Raw genomic sequence first — 20,062 nt, 5'->3', positions numbered from 1 at the left:
CAATTATTTAAATCTAGCCACCCTGGCACTTGCTCTGCCTACCCATGACAAGTGTCAACTGTCAACTGTCAACGTGAATTTGACAAACTGTGGTGATCTTGGTCGTTGGTCATTAGTCATTTTGTTAAATTTATTTGTATACGATTTTTCTTTTAAAGGGTTCAGGTACTGTAATAATAAACACTCATTAAAACGTAGTTTAGTTGATCAATAAGTTTGTTGGTATGGGTGCCGTACTGGGACTATGTTCCGCAGCTCAGGTAAGACAAATCAATAAACCTTTGTCTTCACATTAAATAAATCTCTATCTTGTTTAAATTGTGATTGTAAAGATTATCTGTTATGAAGAGTAAAAGAAGTGAAAGACAAACAAAACTATTTTCTTGGCTTGGCATCGAATACAATGGTTTATAATAATCTTGCTTTCACCATTAATTTTACCATATTATAATATGAAATCCACAAAGATCCAACATGACCTTTACTTTATCAGAAACACGTACATATCTAATGTAAAGCATTAATTTAAAAAAAATCCAAGACCAAAAACACAAGCAACATCTGGATAAGCAAATTTTGCAAACCACTTCAAATCTCTTTCTCAAGCAATTTTTGTCTCCCTCATCAAAAAACTCTTGGTAGGTATTTATGTTACAATGTGCGCGCATGCATATAAACCTGCGAATGTTATAATGATGATAAAATTGTCAAACTGACAAAATCAGGCGAATTGGATCTGTGGCGCAGCATCTTTCGCAATAGCAACTCAAACTATACTTTAATTTACTTTTGATAATAGCAGCAATGTGTTCCTTCTGTAAGTTGTTTTAAGTATACCAATTACAATCATAATTATGTCTAAAGAAATAAAGCTGAGTTCAAGCTGTTATCATAAGACTCAGCTTATTTGTGTGTCTACCCTATAGTCCACTAGAGCCTAATTGAATTATGCAGGCAAGTAATAAGAACAATCAATTTGGCTTGGCAGGCTGCAACTCTTTGGTAATGAAGGTAGTTTGATAATAAATATTATGGGACACATAAAATAAGAAGCTGGCAATAGAATTAGATTAATCCATGAAATTTAATTTTAAACGATAGCAAAAAACAGACTACAATTGCATTTTTAAGATCTTGTATTGGACTAATCCAGTTTTTTTTTAAAATGACACTTTCTGAGGGTATTTTTAACCCACTGTGAGCCTATTTTTGGGAAAAAAATAACAGGGGTCAACATAGCAGGATCAAGACATACTGCAATTTATAAAAAAAATGTTTCGAGTTTAAAGTGGACTAGTCTGATTCTGTTCGCAAGCTCCTCAAATGTGATTCAAATTGGCAACCTACTGGATGCTAGGCCATACATGTTCAAATTACGGTACCTGGTAGGATATATTGCACATAAGTGGGATGTGCAATATTAATTGCTAGAATATAGTACCTGTACTTAATTTACATTTAAAACTCCTCATTATAGTAATGACATGTTCTAGCTGGCATGCTGCTGCGGCAGTGCTGCCTGCTCCCTGTGCTGCTCTGCGTGCCCTTCGTGCGCCAACTCAACCTCCACACGCCTCATGTACACCCTCATGATGCTCCTAGTTATGGTTGTAGCCTGCATCACTCTTGCGCCAGGGCTACATGATCAAATGAAAAAAGTAAAATGTTTTTATTTTACCAAAGTACTATTATTTTAAATTGATTAGCTTTGGTTTTTAAAAATTTATTAATAAAAACGCCCTAATGGCCATAATCAGTACCCATATTATAAATGCGAAAGTGTGTTTGTTGGTTTATTGGTTTGTTCGTTTCTTCTTCAATCACGTCGCAACGGAGCAACTGATTGACGTGATTTTTTGCATGGGTATAGTTAAATACCTGGAGAGTGACATAGACAAGGATTTTTAAATCCACGCGGGCGAAGTTGCGGTCATCAGCTAGTTAATAATAAAAATCAAACTTATCTATTGATGAATTCAATGTTCTTATTTGTCAAAAAGACCATCAGATTTTTGACACAGAGCAAAATTGCTAAAGCTACAGTTTCTTAGGAAAGCAGTGGCAACACCAGTATTTTAATATGATGGTAAAACGGTGGACCTCAAAGACGGCCGTCATAACAATGATGACAAGTAGAAAGTTCCATCACTAGCTTAAATTACTTGCGCGAAACATAAATTCGCCTGAATTTTTTTCCTCAGTTGAAGCAAAAATGCTCTTACTCTAAATGGTGTAAATATGGTATATAAAATTTAGAAATTCGCTTTGTTTTGCTGCCAATGTGTATCGACCCATTGAATATTCCAAACATTCCCTCCACTCTGAAATTCTTCTACCTTATATGCAGAGTTTTCGGATTGAGTACACTACATAGGCTTCACTGGCCCGAAAGTGAGTTAGCTAAAGGATCCTCGTGTGATGCTTGGACCTCAGCTTAGGCCTTAGGATGAGTGAGTTGTTAGTCTACAGTGATTTTGGATTGGAGACCTCAGCAGAGGTAGTAAATCTATAAAACCTGCTGTACACAAGTTTTGTTGTTATAAATAATACAGAAATTATTGAGACTGCAACATTATTTCCAGGTACCATTTTGTACAAATTCAACAGGATTAATGCCAGGCAGTTTCAAAGTTGATTGTGACCAAGCAGTTGGCTATTTAGCGGTTTACAGGTAAGATTACTATTTATCTAGACATCTACAACTACAAAAAATGAATCTAAATCCTTACATTTAAACTTCACTGTTTCAATTTAATATTTGTTGAGTTTAAGCTTATTTCGTGGTTGAACGATATATTATATTGTAGATAATGGATACATACCACAATTAATTTTAGTGATTTTTATCTGCCAATATTTCGACCCAGTTGCATGAGTCGTGGTCATGACAGAATTTTGTTTTGTTTGTAATATTTGTTGGTCATTGTCACCTACATGAATGAGGATCCAATTAACAGGTCCCCGAAATTGCAGGTAAATATGTGACAATGTTACATGACAGTAATAAGCTCTGTATTTTTTCAGAATTTGTTTTGCAACGTGTCTCTTTTTCTGTCTCATGGCATTGATTATGATTGGTGTCAAATCTTCTAAGGATCCCAGAGCCGGCATACAAAATGGGTAAATATATTTTGTTCTAATTGGACATATTTTCTGTAAAAAAAAACGTGCAGAATATCTTGAATATTCCTTTCGATGTGACATGTCGGCTTTGTTAAAGATAAAATGTAGACGTCTAATATCTTTGTGACCGTAAAGATGCAATACTGAAGTTAAACCGTGTGCCTATAAGGTCCGGTCTCATTACAGTGAAAAATGACAGTTCTAATAAATTTAGATTCTATATATACATATACATATACATAGAGTCAATGTTTTTCACTCTACTTACATCAAGTGATGTGTCAATAATAGTGATATTTTTGGCAACAAGGATATGGAACGCCCTTCCGACATCAGTTTTCTCCTGCACTTTTAAAATAGGTCATCTATAGGTCAAGAGTGAATAGGCATTTTTCCAGGAAAGCGCACTCTATCTTAAGCTGCATCATTACATACCAGCAGGTCTGATTGCAGTGAAATGCTAGTAGACAAATTGCAAAAAAAGGCATAGTTAAAGCAGATCCAACTGGATGTTGCAAATGTGTGTCATAACTATTGTAATATTCCATGGTTTTTAAGGTTCTGGGGGATCAAGTACCTTGTTGTGATTGGTGGCATCATTGGAGCTTTCTTTATACCAGAGGGGTCATTTGCTTCTACTTGGATGGTGTTTGGCATGATTGGCGGCTTCTGCTTCATTCTCATACAACTCATATTGATCATTGACTTCGCTCATTCATGGGCAGAAAGATGGGTCTGTAAGTATCACATGATTTATCTTCACTTTCTTTTTAAACTTTTAATATAGATCAGTCTTAAATAAAGAAGAGTTTTCATTCAGTTCTATTCCATAAAACTGAAAAAAAACTGACTGGAAACCTTGCTTAATCAAGCTTGTTGTCTATTAATTTTGCACTAATATTATGCCACAAGTATTACATAAATGTAAAAGCCTGATAATAAAATATTTAAAAAAAAGTATTTAATTTATATGATATTGGATATACGTGGATATGACTCGCAGCTCGCTCGAGCAAGGCGCACAAACTGAAATTACTTATGCATGACATAATATTGTAAATGCATATTTGAAAAGAGGAACCGCCGAGTATCGTGTTGGTTTATCTCAGAAGGAAAAACTTATTTCTATTAGCCTCCAATGACTATTAGACTAACAATTATTATCAATCGCATTGATTTTTATTTATTTTATTAGTCAACTTCATTATGATGACTAATATTCCCCTTTCCCCTCCAACTAAGCGTTAAGCTTGTGCTAGGAGTGGGTACAACAATAGTGCAATGCCTTGAACTGTTGAGCTATTGAGGCTATACCATTGATTGATTGCGAATAAGTTCATTAAAAACGTGTTGGTTTGTGATTGCAGCAAACTATGAAGAGACACAATCAAAAGGCTGGTACTCGGCGCTGTTATTGGCTATGTTGTCGTGCTATGCGCTTACAATCACTGGCATTGTATTGCTTTACGTCTATTATACTAAGGTAAGAAGACTTTTACTAGAGCCTAATATAAAACTAACAATTTTTCTTATAATTTTATTTTTTATTAACTGAAGGTACATAATATAACATGTAAACCTCACACATAAATACAAAACAAATAATATAAGTACTAACAAAACTAACGTAAAGTAAATGTAAGAAAAAATGTAGAATAAGTAAATAACTAGATAGTTGTAAGAAAACCTATTGTATTTAAAGATAAGGAAATAAATAAAGGCTAATAATAATAAAAAGAAGACTGCCTGTTATGGTTGTCACCTTAAAATTTCAATTTAGAAATAGTTATTTTTTCCTCAAAGGCTCAAGAAGCGCGCCTTTGTTCTTTAAAAAGTGAGCAAAAGCCAATTTTGCACATTCAGTGGAAAAAGTATTTTGAATTTAAAGCTTTGCGATTTCCTCACGGAATGTGCAAAAACTACTCAAACATTTCATTTCATAAGCAATATTTTATAAAAATGTATTATTAAAAAACATTTTAATAGTAATTTATTACCTATTTTGAATAAATCATTTGACTTTGACCTTTCTATTTTTGATTATTTTTTGATTTTATTAAAAATGTAATTAGTTCGAAAATATCGTTTTCATAACACTACTCAAATACACACCTTTGTTACTTAAATTCAATTGAGCAAAAGCCAATTTTGCTCAGTGAAAAAAGTGTTTTTAATTTAGAATGCTACAAATTGGCATATCTAATTTTATTGATAAATAAGTTTAATCATTGTAGCGTGAAGCAGTAACAAACATCCAAACATTCTAACTTCCATCAATAATGTTTTAGGATAAAATTAAGATATTAGGATTGTATTGAATTTACCGATGTGTTCTCAGCCCGACGGATGCGACCTGTCCAAGTTCTTCATCTCGTTCAATCTGATCCTCGTGGTGGGCGCGAGCGCGATCTCCATCCTGCCGTCGGTGCAGGAGCACCAACCGCGCTCCGGCCTGCTGCAGTCGGCCGTCGTGTCGCTCTACGTCATGTACCTCACCTGGTCCGCGCTCTCCAACTCCGTCGGCGAGTGTAACGCCAGCTTCACCGGCGACAAACAGGTGTCTACTTCATTGACATTTTTCTCCCACTTGCTCGAAAATTGCTTAATTATAACGCCGGCTCCACCAGTTGGCCCCAACACTGTTCGCCTAACGTGTGGATCGGAAAATTAGCTTTGCTAACGTTGGGGCCAATGTTAATTTCCCGATCCACGCGTTGGGCGAACAGTGCTGGGGCCAACGTGTGGAGCCAGTGTACAACGAAATGACACGTCAGCAATTTCCAATACAACAATAATAGAAATTCCTGGACAATTTAATGCGCTAGCGAGGGTCTTTTTTAGGGCGAGCTATGCCTGGGGTTACATACCAGAGGCTTGGACCACAGTGAAGGTCATTTTTATACCTAAAGCAGGGAAGAAGGACTATGGGTTACCAAAATATGGGTTGGGTAAAAGTCCTTCAGACCCATTAGCCTCTCCTCGTTCCTACTGAAAACGATGGAAAGGTGCTTGACAGGTACATAAGGGATACGCTTCTCATTGAGAAGCCTATACACTACACCCAGCATGCCTACTGCAGGGGACGATCTACGGAAACGGCCCTGCTGAACCTTGTCGACAAGGTTGAAAAGGCTCTGGAGGACAAAGAAATCGCCCTCGCGGCGTTTCTAGACATCGAGGGGGCATTTGACAACACTCCAACCCGCACACTGGTGGATGGGCTGGCCGATAAACTAACCGATACGACCACCACCAGATGGGTGGAGGCAATGCTCTCGAATCGCATAGCCAAATTTGAGCTAAATAACATCTCGATTGAAGTGCTCACAACAAGAGGATGCCCGCAAGGAGGCGTCTTATCGCCCCTGCTGTGGACTCTTGCTGTAGACAAACTACTGTATGAGATGGCTGAACTCCGTATCGACACGCAGGGATATGCTGATGACCTGGTGGTAATGGTACGTGGGAGCTGCCAGAGCACGATCTCGTATCTCATGCAGGGAGCACTTAACACCATTGAAAAATGGTGCAGAGAAAACCAACTAGCTGTCAACGCGGAGAAGACAGTGATAGTACCATTCACTAGAAGGCGTAACCTTGATAAACTCGAGTCGCCGAAGCTGAACAATAGGAGCATACCATTCTCATGCGAGGTCAAATATCTGGGCATCACTTTAGACCAGAAATTGACCTGGAATTCGCATGTCGATGGAGTGCTCAAAAAGGCTAAATCGGCTTTAGGCATATGTAGTCGATTTGCGGGAGCAAGATGGGGACTTAAACCAAAAGTGACCTTCTGGCTCTATACAGCCATTGTGAGGCCGATGATATCGTACGCCTCCGTGGTTTGGTGTAGCAAATTGACGCAGGTTACAACCCAGTATAAACTTGGCAGTATCCAAAGAACTGCTTGCCTACTTATCACTGGAGCTATGAGCACCTCTCCGGGGGCAGCCTTAGAAGCTCTTCTCAACTTACCTCCTCTCTTCCTGTATTTGATGAAGGAGGCGAGAATGGGCATGTATAGGCTGATTAGCCAAGGAAAGGTGAATTGGCTATCTAAAACACTGAGGGACTTGCAGAACTCAGTACTCGAGATTCCATTTTTGGGAATGCCGTCAGACACGATGATCCCAAAATACAACTTCCAGAGATCCTTTTCTGTGGAAATCCCAGATAGGGAGGATTGGACAAACAACAAAATCACATGGCCATCGGGCTGTTTAAAATGGTTCACCGATGGCTCAAAGTCAGGCAAAGACGTAGGATGTGGAATCTATGGAGAGAAACCCAGGATCAAACTGTACCGTAACCTGGGGGCCTATACATCTATTTTCCAGGCGGAGGTATACGCCATAATAATATGTGTGGAAACCATCCTGCAACACAACCACGTCAATAAAACGATTTACATTCATTCGGATAGCCAAGCAGCTCTTTCAGCTCTGTCTTCAGAGGTTGTTAACTCGAGACTGGTTGAAAACTGCAGAGTAAACTTAAACACCCTGGCCCAACACAACAGGGTGGTTCTAAGATGGGTGCCAGGGCACGCCGGAATAGTAGGCAACGAAAATGCGGACATTCTGGCAAAATCAGGCGCAAAGGCACGTCAGATAGGCCCAGAGCCTGTCTGCGGTATACCTAAAAGCCTGGTTCAACTCACCCTCCTAACCTATTGCTACTATGACACACTCAACCGCTGGAGAAACTTGCCAGGGTTAAACCACTCGAAAGCGCTGGTTAAATCCTTCAGCAAGAAGGTAGCATCTGAGGTGCTGTCGCTTAACAGAAGTAACATGTGCATCCTGGTGCGAGCTTTAACGGGTCACTGTGGCCTGAAAAGGCACATGTATAACCTTAAGCTCCAGGGCTCGGACATCTGCAGGCTGTGCCACGAGTCTCCCGAGACTCCGATGCACATTATCTGCTTCTGCCCTGCTCTGATGCACAAACGTAGCGTCCACCTAGGGAGACACATCATTTATCCGGAGGATGTTACTTCAATTCCAGTCAAGAAGGTGCTGCTGTATCTGGCGGCCACTGGATTTGACAAGGAAATGTGAAGTGGAGGCAAACACAATAGATCGGAGACGGTCGCAGTGATTCAGGGATAGTAAGGACCTGTATAGCCCCAAAGAAGAAAGAAGAAGAAGAAGAAGAGGGTCTTTAAATACAATACGCACTAACTTATATTAACGTGTTATTAGGTAGGTCCACAAGATATTTTATGTTTTAAAAACTAAATGCGCATCTATTTTCAAAAAGTATAGTATGTATAGTATATTCATAGTTGAGTAAATAGTTCAGCAGAATAAGAATTATTAGATTTTACTAGGCAGGTGATTTTTAAATTAAATGTTATTTATATCTGTCAACACGAGGACCATTTGATACAGTGTCAATTTTAATTCCCAATACACTACTCACTACGGGGCGGGGCTTTCAATCAGCACAAAAAAGAACTGCCATTTTGTATGGCGCACTAAATCTCTCGTAGGTACTGTGTAAATAGTAGGATTAAAATATATCTATAGTAAAATCTTATTACAATTATATTATTATAATTTATGATTATTATATTTGTCCCCTCTTGATTATTAATATTTTATTAGAATGTATTTTACATTGTATTCAAATTGTATTTAACATTGCAATGCCAGGAATCTAAAGAAGATCTATATTGGGTATGTATATGGTATCGTGAAATTACCATTTTGTGACATTTCATTTTAGGATTTATTTTGGGTTCTGTAACCTAACCTTCAAACTGGAAGTGATTAAGACTTCGGCCTCCTATTCAAGGTCTGGAGTTCGATCCCGGGCACGCACCTTAAACTTTTCGAAGTAAATGTGCGTTTTAAAGCAATTAAAATTATCACTTGCTTTAATGGTGAAGAAAAAGTGTTCCGAGGATAAGGTTTTCAAAGGTGTGTGAAATCTGCCAATCCGCACTTTTCCGACATAGTAGTCTAAGCCCTAAAAGCAGTCAGTGTGACGGCGATAGGTGGCAAAAATGATGACCAACCTAGCCTAGTTTCCAGTATTTATATATAGAAAACGGCTACAGAACCCAATAGAAATCGACACAATTTTTTCATACGGCACTTATTTTTATAGTCACTTTCTAGCTAATCAACAAATGAATCCAAGGAGATTTTTAGTTTATTATTCCTCAAAGAAGGTTTAAAGAATTTCGGGGCTATTAAATTAAAAATTGAAGCATTTCATACCATGTCTTGTTTGTCATGAACTGCTATCGTTACTCCTTGCTCTAGCTCGTATTTAGTTATAAAATCTTATTGTTCTAGGTACACATATTTTTGTAACTCATTTCCTTTTCGTCATTGTGTCTGTTTTCATTTTGGTGAATGTTTACATTACTCCTTTCCTATTGGTCTATTTAATTAATTGTCAAGTGGGGCTTTTAATTTATTTCGTGAGTAAGGCACTTGCTCCACCACCGTCGATTAGCGAGAAACGAGTTGAGCTAAAAACTATAAACGAGTTGGCGAGCAACGAGAAGTTTAGTTGGGATGTAGTTTCGTCGCTGGGCTATGAAGACGCAGTGTGCGTGTGCGGCGGCTAATCGCTCGGATAGGCGGACGGACACATTCAACCCCTGCGCATACTGTGCGTATGTTTTGAGTTTTGACCACCAAGAGAGCGTTTCTGAGCAGGTTTTTTTTTGCTATACTTATTTCTGGCCGATAGTGTGCACAGTCAGCAGTATTAACTATTAATACAATTATACTTCTGTTACTGACCCGGAACATACATCGATTGTACCTACGTTTCTTGAGCGAAAAAAATAATCGATAGCTAGTCGCTTCCTCGGCGGCAGTGGAACAAGTACCTTTATAAGGTTTATATAATTATGTCGGTATATATTCTGTTTTACATAATATTATAGGTGAAAAAAATTTTGCTAATTCGGCTGTAGGTACACAGTTTCTAAACTAAATTGAGAGTTCTAAAAATAAGACTTAAGTAGTCCATTCTTGTCCGCCGTGAGTTATAAAGACGTTCTATAATGCATGGTCTTAGACTTGTTCAAGTCACAAGTATTAAAATAATTATATTATTGTATTGCTCGTCTAACTTAAACCCGCGCAACGCGTATCTGTGACTTAAGTAGTAGTAGTTTACACCGTTCAAAAAAGAACTGCGTAAGTCACCGATGAATGTTGTTTCGCAAACGCAATCGTTTAGGTCACGCAGTGTTATTTGAGTGATTATTCGCGCAGAATATTGTGACTATTTTTGATCCCGTTTTTTTAATTTTAGAGAATGGGTACAGCTGAATTAGCACTATGAACTTGCTAAAATAAAATGACAGCCTTTATTTTTACAAATTGTTTCCAAATAAATGATCCCCACAATTTAATTCACGTGGATTCAGTTAGGTTTTTTAAGAATCTTGTGGGAACTCTTTGTCCAAGACAAAAAGCCGGCACCTTTCATAAAAATCGGTTAAACGAACGGACCGTAAAAAGTTAACAAGACTGACTGAGAGGCTCACTTCTGCATTTATAATATTAAAAATTGAGCTATATATAGTATAATATGGATATAAATTAAGTTGTTTTATTTTACAGTCGTCATTCGACAAGCAATCGATCATCGGGCTTGTTATATGGGTGCTCAGCGTGTTATACTCTAGCATTCGCACGGCGTCCTCTTCGTCCAAGATTACAATGTCCGACCATATTCTTGCTAAGGAGGGCTCTGGAGGTAAATGCCCATCCATATTTTGTTTCAAAATATTAGCTGTTGACAAATACTGGTCAGGTTTTAGTGAAGAGGGACTCCTATCGGCTGTTTAATTTAACTGTGTCATTAGTAAAATTACTTATGATTCTTTTACTATCATTTGTCTCCAATCATTTAAGATTTTTCTTGTTATTACAATGACATAGAAAGGGGGTAGACCAAAAAATTATGATGACGTGTTTAAAATTAATATTCAATTTATAATATCTTTATTTGTAATACTAACTCATAATAAACTCTCCGGTAATAACGTGCGGTGCGACGCGGCGCAGGTCAAGGAGGGCTCATTGCTAATGAAGGTAAAGTAATCAAGAACTACAAATTCATAAAAAATATCGTTGAGGGATAAAAGGGATGCGTAGTGAAATGTCTGTCTCCCTTTTTCTTTAGTTGCTTAGACCTTAAAGTTAATAGTCACAGGAGTTATCGTTTCTTATATTACCTTTTGGAGCTTATCTACAACATCCGAATCAGGACTACATCAATACCCGAAATCAGTATGGAGTGGTGTATATTAAAATTACAAATTAGTAGAAATGAAACGAACTTTCGTTGTTAACGATGTGTAATGTTAAAAGTTCAACAAGACAATTAGTGGTAATCAGTTTCAATAACCACTGTGAATATTTACTTTAATAGCTAAGGGTAGATTTATACATAGAACTCCTGCACAGATGGAGCACGGTTCAGAGAATTGTAGTATGACTAATTAATAACTTCACGTAGTGGTATGATAGTAATTTATAAATACTAGAATGTGCCACCCCCATGCCCCATCTGGTCGCAATTGCATAGACAAGCCCTGCCTGTGCACGTCATCAAATTCATGCCCTGCCTTTTTTGTGTTAATAAATCATGCATTATTATAATATCCATTCATCCATAGTATAGTCAATAAATTTATGTATAGTTGATATGTGTTGCAATGGCAGTCGTTTAGAGTTGTTGTCTCAATTGCAGTGTGCTTCGACTTTTTAACAGAATAATGCTTACTAGCAACAACAATTGCTTTTAATTCAAACTTTCAACTGGTAACTTTCATAACATTTAATGCACTGATGCTAAAATCATTTAATTTTTAGGGTTCCGTACCTCAAAAAGAAAAAAGGACTCCTTATAGGATCACTTCTTTGTCTGTCTATCTGTCTGTCATGAAAACCTATAGAATACTTCCCGTTGACTTAGAATCATGTTTGGTAGGTAGGGAGGTCTTATAGCACAAGTATAGGAAAAAATATGAAAACCGCGAATTTGTGGTTACATCACAAAAAAAATTAAATGTGTTCATGACAAATAGTATTTTCAATTTTCAAAGTAAGATGACTATATCAAATGGGGTATCATATGAAAGGGATTTAACTGTACATTCTAAAACAGATTCTTATTTATTTTATGCATAATAGTTTTGATTTATCGTGCAAAATGTCGAAAAAATACCCGAGTACGGAACCCTCGACGCGCGAGTCTGACTCGCATTTTTTGGGTAAATGATAGAGTTATGAGCTCAGGTTGTGAGCTTTGTGAATAGCTAAATAGAATAAAGACTTTTGCTCTTGTGCACTAATCTAATCCGAATAAGTACAAGAAAATTAATTAATTAGTAGTGTTTGATCCGAACCCGAAAAAATACGCTAACTACCGCAGACACTTGATACTAATTTCTCGTATTCGCATCGGACCTGTGCACGAAAGCCGTAAGAGTGATCTACCTGTTACATGGACGACTGACTGCTTCAAGTTGTTCATGAATGAAAAAAGTTCATGTTCAGTTGAAAACAAGTTTTAAGTAGGTAAAGCACTACAATAAAAATTAGAAAGTGTGTTGTGCCGTTAGCGGTACTCTATCACTGTGGGTTGCGTTACCGTAAGACTTGACGGTAACGTAGTGGTGCCGACAGTGGCAATAGTTTTGTCGCTGGGATAAATCATCACAAAGTTTAATGCAAAAAACTAGGTCGAATGTGGTCCAGAACGAAATTGAGCATTCTGACCCCAAGCAGTCTTCTTGCCCGTTACCCCTAGTGTTTTCAAAGCATGAAGCCAGAAGCTCGTGAAGGAAGTCCTGAATGAAGCGTTGCCTCCGAGGCAGAGTTGAATGAAGCCCCAGGGGGCGAGCGAAGTCCGTAGGGAAAAAGTCGAGTAGTTGTAGCTGAATGCAAGGATAATAGAACGAGTCTTTTGGCGTAGCCCAATTTAAAAACTTTTCATTCTTGGGCTAATGACACTAACGGCAGAATAGTCCCGACTAATATTATAAAGGCGAAAGTTTGTATGTGTGTGTGTGTATGTTTGTTACTCCTTCACGCAAAAACTACTGAACGGATTTGGCTGAAATTTGGAATGAAGATAGATTATACCCTGGATTAACACATAGACTACTTTTTATCCCGCAATATCAAAGAGTTCCCGCGGGATTTTGAAAAACGTAAATCCACGCGGACGAAGTCGCGGGCATCAGCTAGTGATTAAATAAATACGTTATGTTGCTGACAGTGGCTCTTTAGCGTGAATTACTAAAGTACATCTTGCAGCATTCTATATAGCGCCTATAGAACTGTGTAACCCAAAGCTATAGGGTATAGCTACCGGCACCGCATACAGTTCCTAAAAACGGCTTCAAGGACTAAGGAGTCTGTGTATACATCAGCTTCGACTGCATAACGAGATAATCTTCCTTTCATTATCATACACGAGACACTTGAAATGAAATTGTCAACTTCTCTGCAGTAGACGGCTCGAATGTTCCATTATGTTGAACGATCGTTCTGCAAGAGCTATCCGTGTATGGCCGCTCTTAGCCTGCAGAGCGCTTGACATGGAAAGTAACAGTTGCAAGTCGGTACCGCTCACTGAGCGCAGGTTATGGTTCCATAGAAGGCGACGGAGCTGGAGGCGAGGCCGGCCGCGAGGAGACCAAGGTGTTCGACAACGAGGAAGACGACGTCGCGTACTCTTGGACCTTCTTCCACATCGTGTTCGCGCTCGCCACGCTGTATATCATGATGACACTCACCAATTGGTACAAGTATGTATATATTTCCAAATTGTTAGGTTATCTTTCATAGCAGCATTATAATTTATTTTTAACCGGCTCCTGACTTCCGTCAAAATTAATTTAAAATTTAGGAATATGAACAAAAAGAACAAAGTGGATTCTTATAGAACATATTTTAAAGTTGTTTTTAGGGTTCCCTATCCGAAGGGTGCCAACGGAACCCTATTACTAAACCTCCGCTGTCCGTCCGTCTGTCTGTCAGCGGGCTGTATCTCGTGATCCGTAAAGCGCAGGCCACACCGCCAGCTAGCGGGCGGGCGGGCTAGGCGGGTGGGCGAAGCGAACGAAGGAAACTATACAAACTACGCGAAATATTGGCGAGCTAAACTATGGGGTTTATGGGGTGCACGTCAAGCCCAGGCCACACCGCCAGCTAGCGGGCGGGCGAGCTAAGCTAGCGAAGCACGGGCGCGCCAACGAGGTGAACGAGTAGCTTCGCTGGAATCGTCGGATATTTCGTTAGCTTAGCTCGTTAGGTTAGTCGGTAGCTCGCGGTGTTAACCGAAGTATGTATTAAAGAGGTGAAACGATATTCGCCCGCCTAGCCCGCCCGCCCGCTAGCTGGCGGTGTGGCCTGCGCTTAATGGGTAGAGAGTTGAAATTTTCATAGAATGTGTATTTCTATTGCCGCTATAACAACCAATAAATAATAATTTCATAATAGCTGCCATGATAATAATTAAAAAGTGTTATTTCGTGGCGAGTATGACTCGCACCTGGACAATTTATTTTTTTTAATCAGTAGGGCTGTAGTGATGGTTTGCTGCATCTCTGTGATATTTTCCTTAATATCATGACTTGAGGCCGCTAACATTACTGACACTATTGTTGAAGGTGTAAATTAGATACAAACATCAATGTTCAAAAACTATTTATTCTTAGATATTAAATCACATTTTTGTCATTCAGCCCGAGTTCCCAGCTATCGAAGGAGAATACGGCGTCCATGTGGATCAAGATTACATCGTCGTGGCTCTGCGTGGGCCTCTACGTATGGACCCTGATCGCGCCCGCAGTCCTTCCTGAACGTGACTTCAGTTAAGAAAATCAATATTTTGTTCATCTTCAAAACTTGAGATTCACCATGTAGTCTATATGTAGCTTTCATTGTAATCGTGTCTATGGATCTCATTTCTAAAAAATCTTACATTTACATTTGATTATTAAAAATCTTTGAAATTATAATCTCGTCACAAGTGTATCCTTTAGCTATAATGTATATTATGTGTAATGTTGTTGTTTGGTTCTTCAGTGCACTATTAAATCGCGTTCTAGAAGCTGGCACCTACATAATATTAATAACTAGTATTTCTGTTTATTTATATTCGTAATCTTCATCAGAATATTGTATTTTTCTCTAATGGGTTCTGGCTGGCCAAAGAGAGCCTGCGAAATTGTTAACCTGTGTAATTTGCTAATAGAGGATTGTTCTTCTCTAATTTGTATGAAATGTTTTAAAAGTGCTTTTTCTTTGCTGTATTGATGCCAGCTTTATTTGCGCGACCCACCCGAATTAAATTAAAAGCTTTAATACTGCATCTATGTGAGACCAACAAGTTTTAATCTTTGTCTTAATGTAAACATATTTTCTTTATAAATGTGCTAAGTAAAGTTATTTGTTTGTAGCGAAATCGTTTTTTATTATTCCAATCATTCCCAAATGTAAGTTTTATTTCAGATTTTTTTAAGATCACTATCTCTTATGATATCATATTTAACAAGTTTAGCATAATTTTTCAGCAATTTTCTCCAATAACATTTAACATCTTTATCAGTAAGATGATCCCAAATATGCTGAAATCCTCTGTCAGCTATTTCTTTAGCTAATGAATCATGTTCTTTAAAATATTTAATGTATTTCATAATTTCTTCTTGACTTGCTTTCGGGCTGAGCGGTACATAATGTACCCAAGGTTTTAGAGATGGGTAAAAGAATTCTAACCAGTCTTCACCAACATGAAAAACTAATGATTTACATAGAAATAAATGCTTTAAACGAAAACTTGCTGCAACTCCTCTATAGTTGAATAAATATTTGTATTTACAATGATCTTCAAATGATACTTCCTTTGCTGGATCTGCATAGAGAGTATCCTGAAAATATGCAACAGCTGTACTTGGCCTGGAATTTCAATCCATGCGACGTCATAGTCAGAATTAACATGGCAGCTTTCGGTATCATGTATTTTGGATATTTGTAGAACAGATTAAAAAGTGAAATTTTTAAAATGAATTACATGATTTTACTAAAATTAACATTTTTCGATTGCTTATTGCTAATACTATCTTGTTTATGCATTTTTAGGTTTTTCCTCACTTGCTGTATTGCAATTGAAAAATAATAATAAATTATACTCACTGCATCTGATTTCCAAGCTTGGTTCTTTGTATACTGTGCATCCATAAGTTCTGGATTTGATCTTGACAATAGAACTAAAGCATCCCTCTCTTCACTTGTCCTTGACCCTCTGAAAAACCCTTTTCCTTCTTTCTTATTCCAGGGCCATCTAAACAATGCAAAATATTTCGAAATGTGTAGTTTGTAATCTAACAGTTGGTGCACAACTAAGTAAAATACATACATTTTAGTGCTAATTAGATTGATTAGATCTCGAAAATTAAGCATAATGAATGGCCAAATAATACTTAAGAGCAGCTTCAGTTTCAAGTGTCTGATTTTGTCTTATCCAAATAACATAGTTTCAAAAAACAATTGCTAGTCTTTGGAACACTCTAATGTATTAAAATATGTTCAATATTCAGCCCTCGTAGAAGTGCTGCTTTTCACAATGTTCCCTTTGGAAAATAATTTAATTTAGATAATATAGAGATTTGTGAATAACTATTCTCTTACTTTTCAGCAGCCGCCGAAATTGTTAATCTGTGTTGATCCCAACGACCAATGCCCGTAGGGTAGAGTGCTATTGCTGGTCCGCCTTCCCAAAAACTCCATGCAGGATACATAATGTCATAGTAATCCTTGGTCTAAAAAAATTTTTACAAAAAAAATAAAAACCAACTTCGTTACACAAACACTAAAAATTGAAAAATAATTTAATTTATTACCGAATATATTATGTATACAAGAGTTAATATAGTTCCATAATAATACTTTTTGGTGCCGGTGCCAATTAGCTTTAGCTGCGCGAATCGTCTAGACTTCATATTTTTATGGGACTCCACAATGGCACCTCATTGGCGCCGACCCCAAAAAATATTATTATGGAACTATATTAACTCTTGTATACATAATATATTCGGTAATAAATTAAATTATTTTTCAATTTTTTGTGTTTGTGTAACGAAGTCGGTTTTTATTTTTTTTGTAAAATTTTTTTATTTCACAATTTTTAGTGGCCCCATGGAATTATGCTATGACTGGTTAAAAATCTATTGTTTACTAAGCTATTACACTGATCGCGAGCAATTTACTCTTATCCGTTGAGGAGTTCCAGTATCTATCTTCGAAGATGTTCATCAGATCTTCACCAAATTGAAATGGGACCAACTTTGAAGTATACCCTTTCAAACAAAAAAAGAATTTTCAAAATCGGTTTAGGCGTTTTCGAGTAATCGGGGAACATACATTAAAAAAAAAAAAAAAAAAGATTCTGACGAATTGAGAACCTCCTCCTTTTTTTGAAGTCGGTTAAAAATAAGACAGATTGTATCAGACTACCCAATCCAGAGATACCTACTAACCATAATTATAAAAGAGGTTTGCTGTAAAAATTAAACTTATACAAATTAATAATATTATTCTGAAATACATACTGTAAAGATATTTGTTATCTAAAAAAGATATGATAATCAAAATTTTATGGAAAAAAATTGTTAACCTTACTGAATGAGAACACTGGTGCTGCCTTGTGGCCCCATTCTTTATTAATTTGTGGCCAGTCTCTTGTATTAATAGCTAGTTCCATATTAGGGAGCTTGGGTAACAGGGATTTGAGGTAATGTTCAATGCCTGCACACCTTGCAGGAAAGTGGCAGTCTTTTTGACGGTACAAATGGCCCTCTATAATCTGGAAATAATGGGAAAGGTTATGAATAAATATAGTATGCTTTCCCGGTGTTTGAATATTATGCTACAACAATGCAGAGCTGGACTAAACTCATTGGAAGCATGGGGCAGTATCACTATAATATCAGCCCCTGCAGGATGATTCGCTAACTCAGTGATCAACACTAAAACTAAATGGCCATTAATCTCAATTATTGTAGTGTACTATAATATGGCAAAAGAATGTCATAATATAAATCTTTCTTTAATTTTTATGTGGACCTTCAACTCTGAACCGTGTTGTTATTCGTCGCTGTGTGCATGAAAGTCCACTATGTGGAAATAACCTTAATTTTATGGAAAATTTTTGCTATACTAGATCAAAATGACATCACATAGCTAAAAGGGTTTTCTCTTGAACCAACACACACTCAAGAAAGGGTTTCTGCATGCACATGAGCCTGTTAAAACTGAACAATATGACATCAATTACTTAACAGATTTTGCATATTCAGCGACAATAATATTGAATACATTTGGGATTTGTCTAATCAACTTTTCAAGGTTTGGAGCCCCTGTAGACAGTAGACACCATTTTTAAATATTATAGACCAGCGCTTGGCTACAACCAGACCTGGTGGTGATGCAGCCTAAGATGGAGCACACTTGCATAGAAGATGCCTATTCACTCTTAACTTGAAGGTACCCATATAAACCTAAATCTACATGTATAAAGTCGCAGGTATCATCTTGCTATACTTACTTATTTTATTTGTCATTTTTTAAAATTACAAATTACCTGATACTTTGTGCCTTTAGTTTCAGCCTGTGCAAACATTTCCTTCGTTATGCCACTACTAAATGGTAGCAAATCCTTGGCAATAACATCTTTATGACAACTACAGTTCTTTGCCACACAGGATTTATACTTATCTAATGCATTTCGAATTTCACTATTTATTCTCGAATGCCAATCGTTGACTTCTAAAACATGTAGAAATTAATCAAAATGTATCATCATCATGATCAACTCATCACTACAAAGCACGGGTCTCCCCTCAGAGTGAGAAGGGTTTTGGCGATAGTCTACCACACTGGCCACGTGCGGATTATTAGACTTCATACACCTTTGAGAACATTACGGAGAACTCTTAGGCATGCAGATTTCTTCACGATGTTTTCCTTCACCGTTAAAGAAAGTGATATTTAATTAATTAAAACGCATATACCTAACTCCGAAAAGTAAGAGGCGCGTGCCCGGGATCAAACACCCGACTTCCGATTAGAAGGCGGACGTAACCACTAGGCTATCACAGCTTAACAGTGTATAGTAACACAAAATTGAAGTTTAAAGTGAGCATAACCTGGAGTATACCTTTGCTGTATTTATTGTGATTTTCGGCACATATTTCCCCTTTTAAACTTGAACACGTAGAATCTCTTTTATCAGTTTGAGCTAGTACCAACGCACTTATTAGGCAAAGTAAATTTTTAGCATTACAAATACTTAAATACATGATGGATCGGTCTACGTCATCTACGTGTAATGTTGTAAACAAAACAAAAATGAATCAAATTCGAAAAAATAATGACAATTGATAAGTGACAAGTGACAACTGACAAGCAGTGTTGCCAACGTCTTTATAAGAAATGCATTAAACTCATTAAAAGTCTAAACCAACCTCGAAAATACACTAGATGTTATATTAGTGCAATTTTTTTTAAAAGCCCTCAAATTACCCACATCTAAGAGCCATAGCCAATACGAATTTTTCTCTTAGTAATACAGGCAGACCAGAATCTCATGAAATGAAATTCCTTTAGCAACACTGTACTCCGTGAACACCATATTCCCTGTATATTATAATACTCTTTGGTGAACACCTCATGTACATAGTACTCTGTGCTGAATATAATATTAATAATTTATCACAGTGCACTATGTACACAGGATACTCGCAGAGTATCCGGTGTAGTCAGGTCCCCTGCAGCATCAGGATTGAGAAGTTGGAATCCAATTTTTATATATAGAACAATGTCGCAAAGTTTCTCTATCGATTAAAAAATAAACTAGTTACGCAAATCGGTTCAGTAATCTCGGAGATTGC

The 20,062-nt window shown here is 37.3% G+C and overlaps 2 protein-coding genes across 6 annotated transcripts; one reads left to right on the top strand and one right to left on the bottom strand.

The window, feature by feature from the left end:
• Positions 1-71: 71 nt before the first annotated feature.
• On the top strand, positions 72-15,579 carry Serinc (serine incorporator TMS1). Of its 5 annotated transcripts, XM_034985539.2 has the most exons (12): positions 72-260; positions 1,494-1,658; positions 2,583-2,671; positions 3,025-3,120; positions 3,682-3,860; positions 4,491-4,606; positions 5,462-5,680; positions 8,784-8,807; positions 10,719-10,854; positions 11,166-11,192; positions 13,768-13,918; positions 14,858-15,579. In XM_034985539.2, the coding sequence occupies exons 1-12, from the start codon at positions 225-227 to the stop codon at positions 14,988-14,990; spliced, it is 1,371 nt and encodes a 456-aa protein (XP_034841430.1). In that variant the 5' UTR covers positions 72-224; the 3' UTR covers positions 14,991-15,579. The 5 variants fall into 5 exon arrangements, with proteins under 5 accessions (XP_034841430.1, XP_034841432.1, XP_034841433.1 ...); XM_034985541.2 differs by lacking the exon at positions 8,784-8,807; XM_034985542.2 differs by lacking the exon at positions 11,166-11,192.
• LOC117997299 (O-glucosyltransferase rumi homolog) lies at positions 14,805-19,482 on the bottom strand. The gene is made up of 6 exons (XM_034985546.2): positions 19,330-19,482; positions 18,754-18,938; positions 17,788-17,976; positions 16,803-16,933; positions 16,308-16,455; positions 14,805-16,042 (listed from the first exon to the last, which is right to left on the bottom strand). Exons 1-6 carry the CDS (start codon positions 19,469-19,471, stop codon positions 15,623-15,625), a joined length of 1,215 nt encoding a protein of 404 aa, XP_034841437.2. The 5' UTR covers positions 19,472-19,482; the 3' UTR covers positions 14,805-15,622.
• Between the last annotated feature and the right edge of the window lie 580 nt (positions 19,483-20,062).

Source organism: Maniola hyperantus, chromosome 4 (genome assembly GCF_902806685.2).
Source record: "Maniola hyperantus chromosome 4, iAphHyp1.2, whole genome shotgun sequence".
Classification (NCBI taxonomy): Eukaryota; Metazoa; Arthropoda; class Insecta; order Lepidoptera; family Nymphalidae; genus Maniola; species Maniola hyperantus.
The sequence above is the reverse complement of the archived record's forward strand: the minus strand, read 5'-3'. Positions and strand labels throughout refer to the sequence as shown.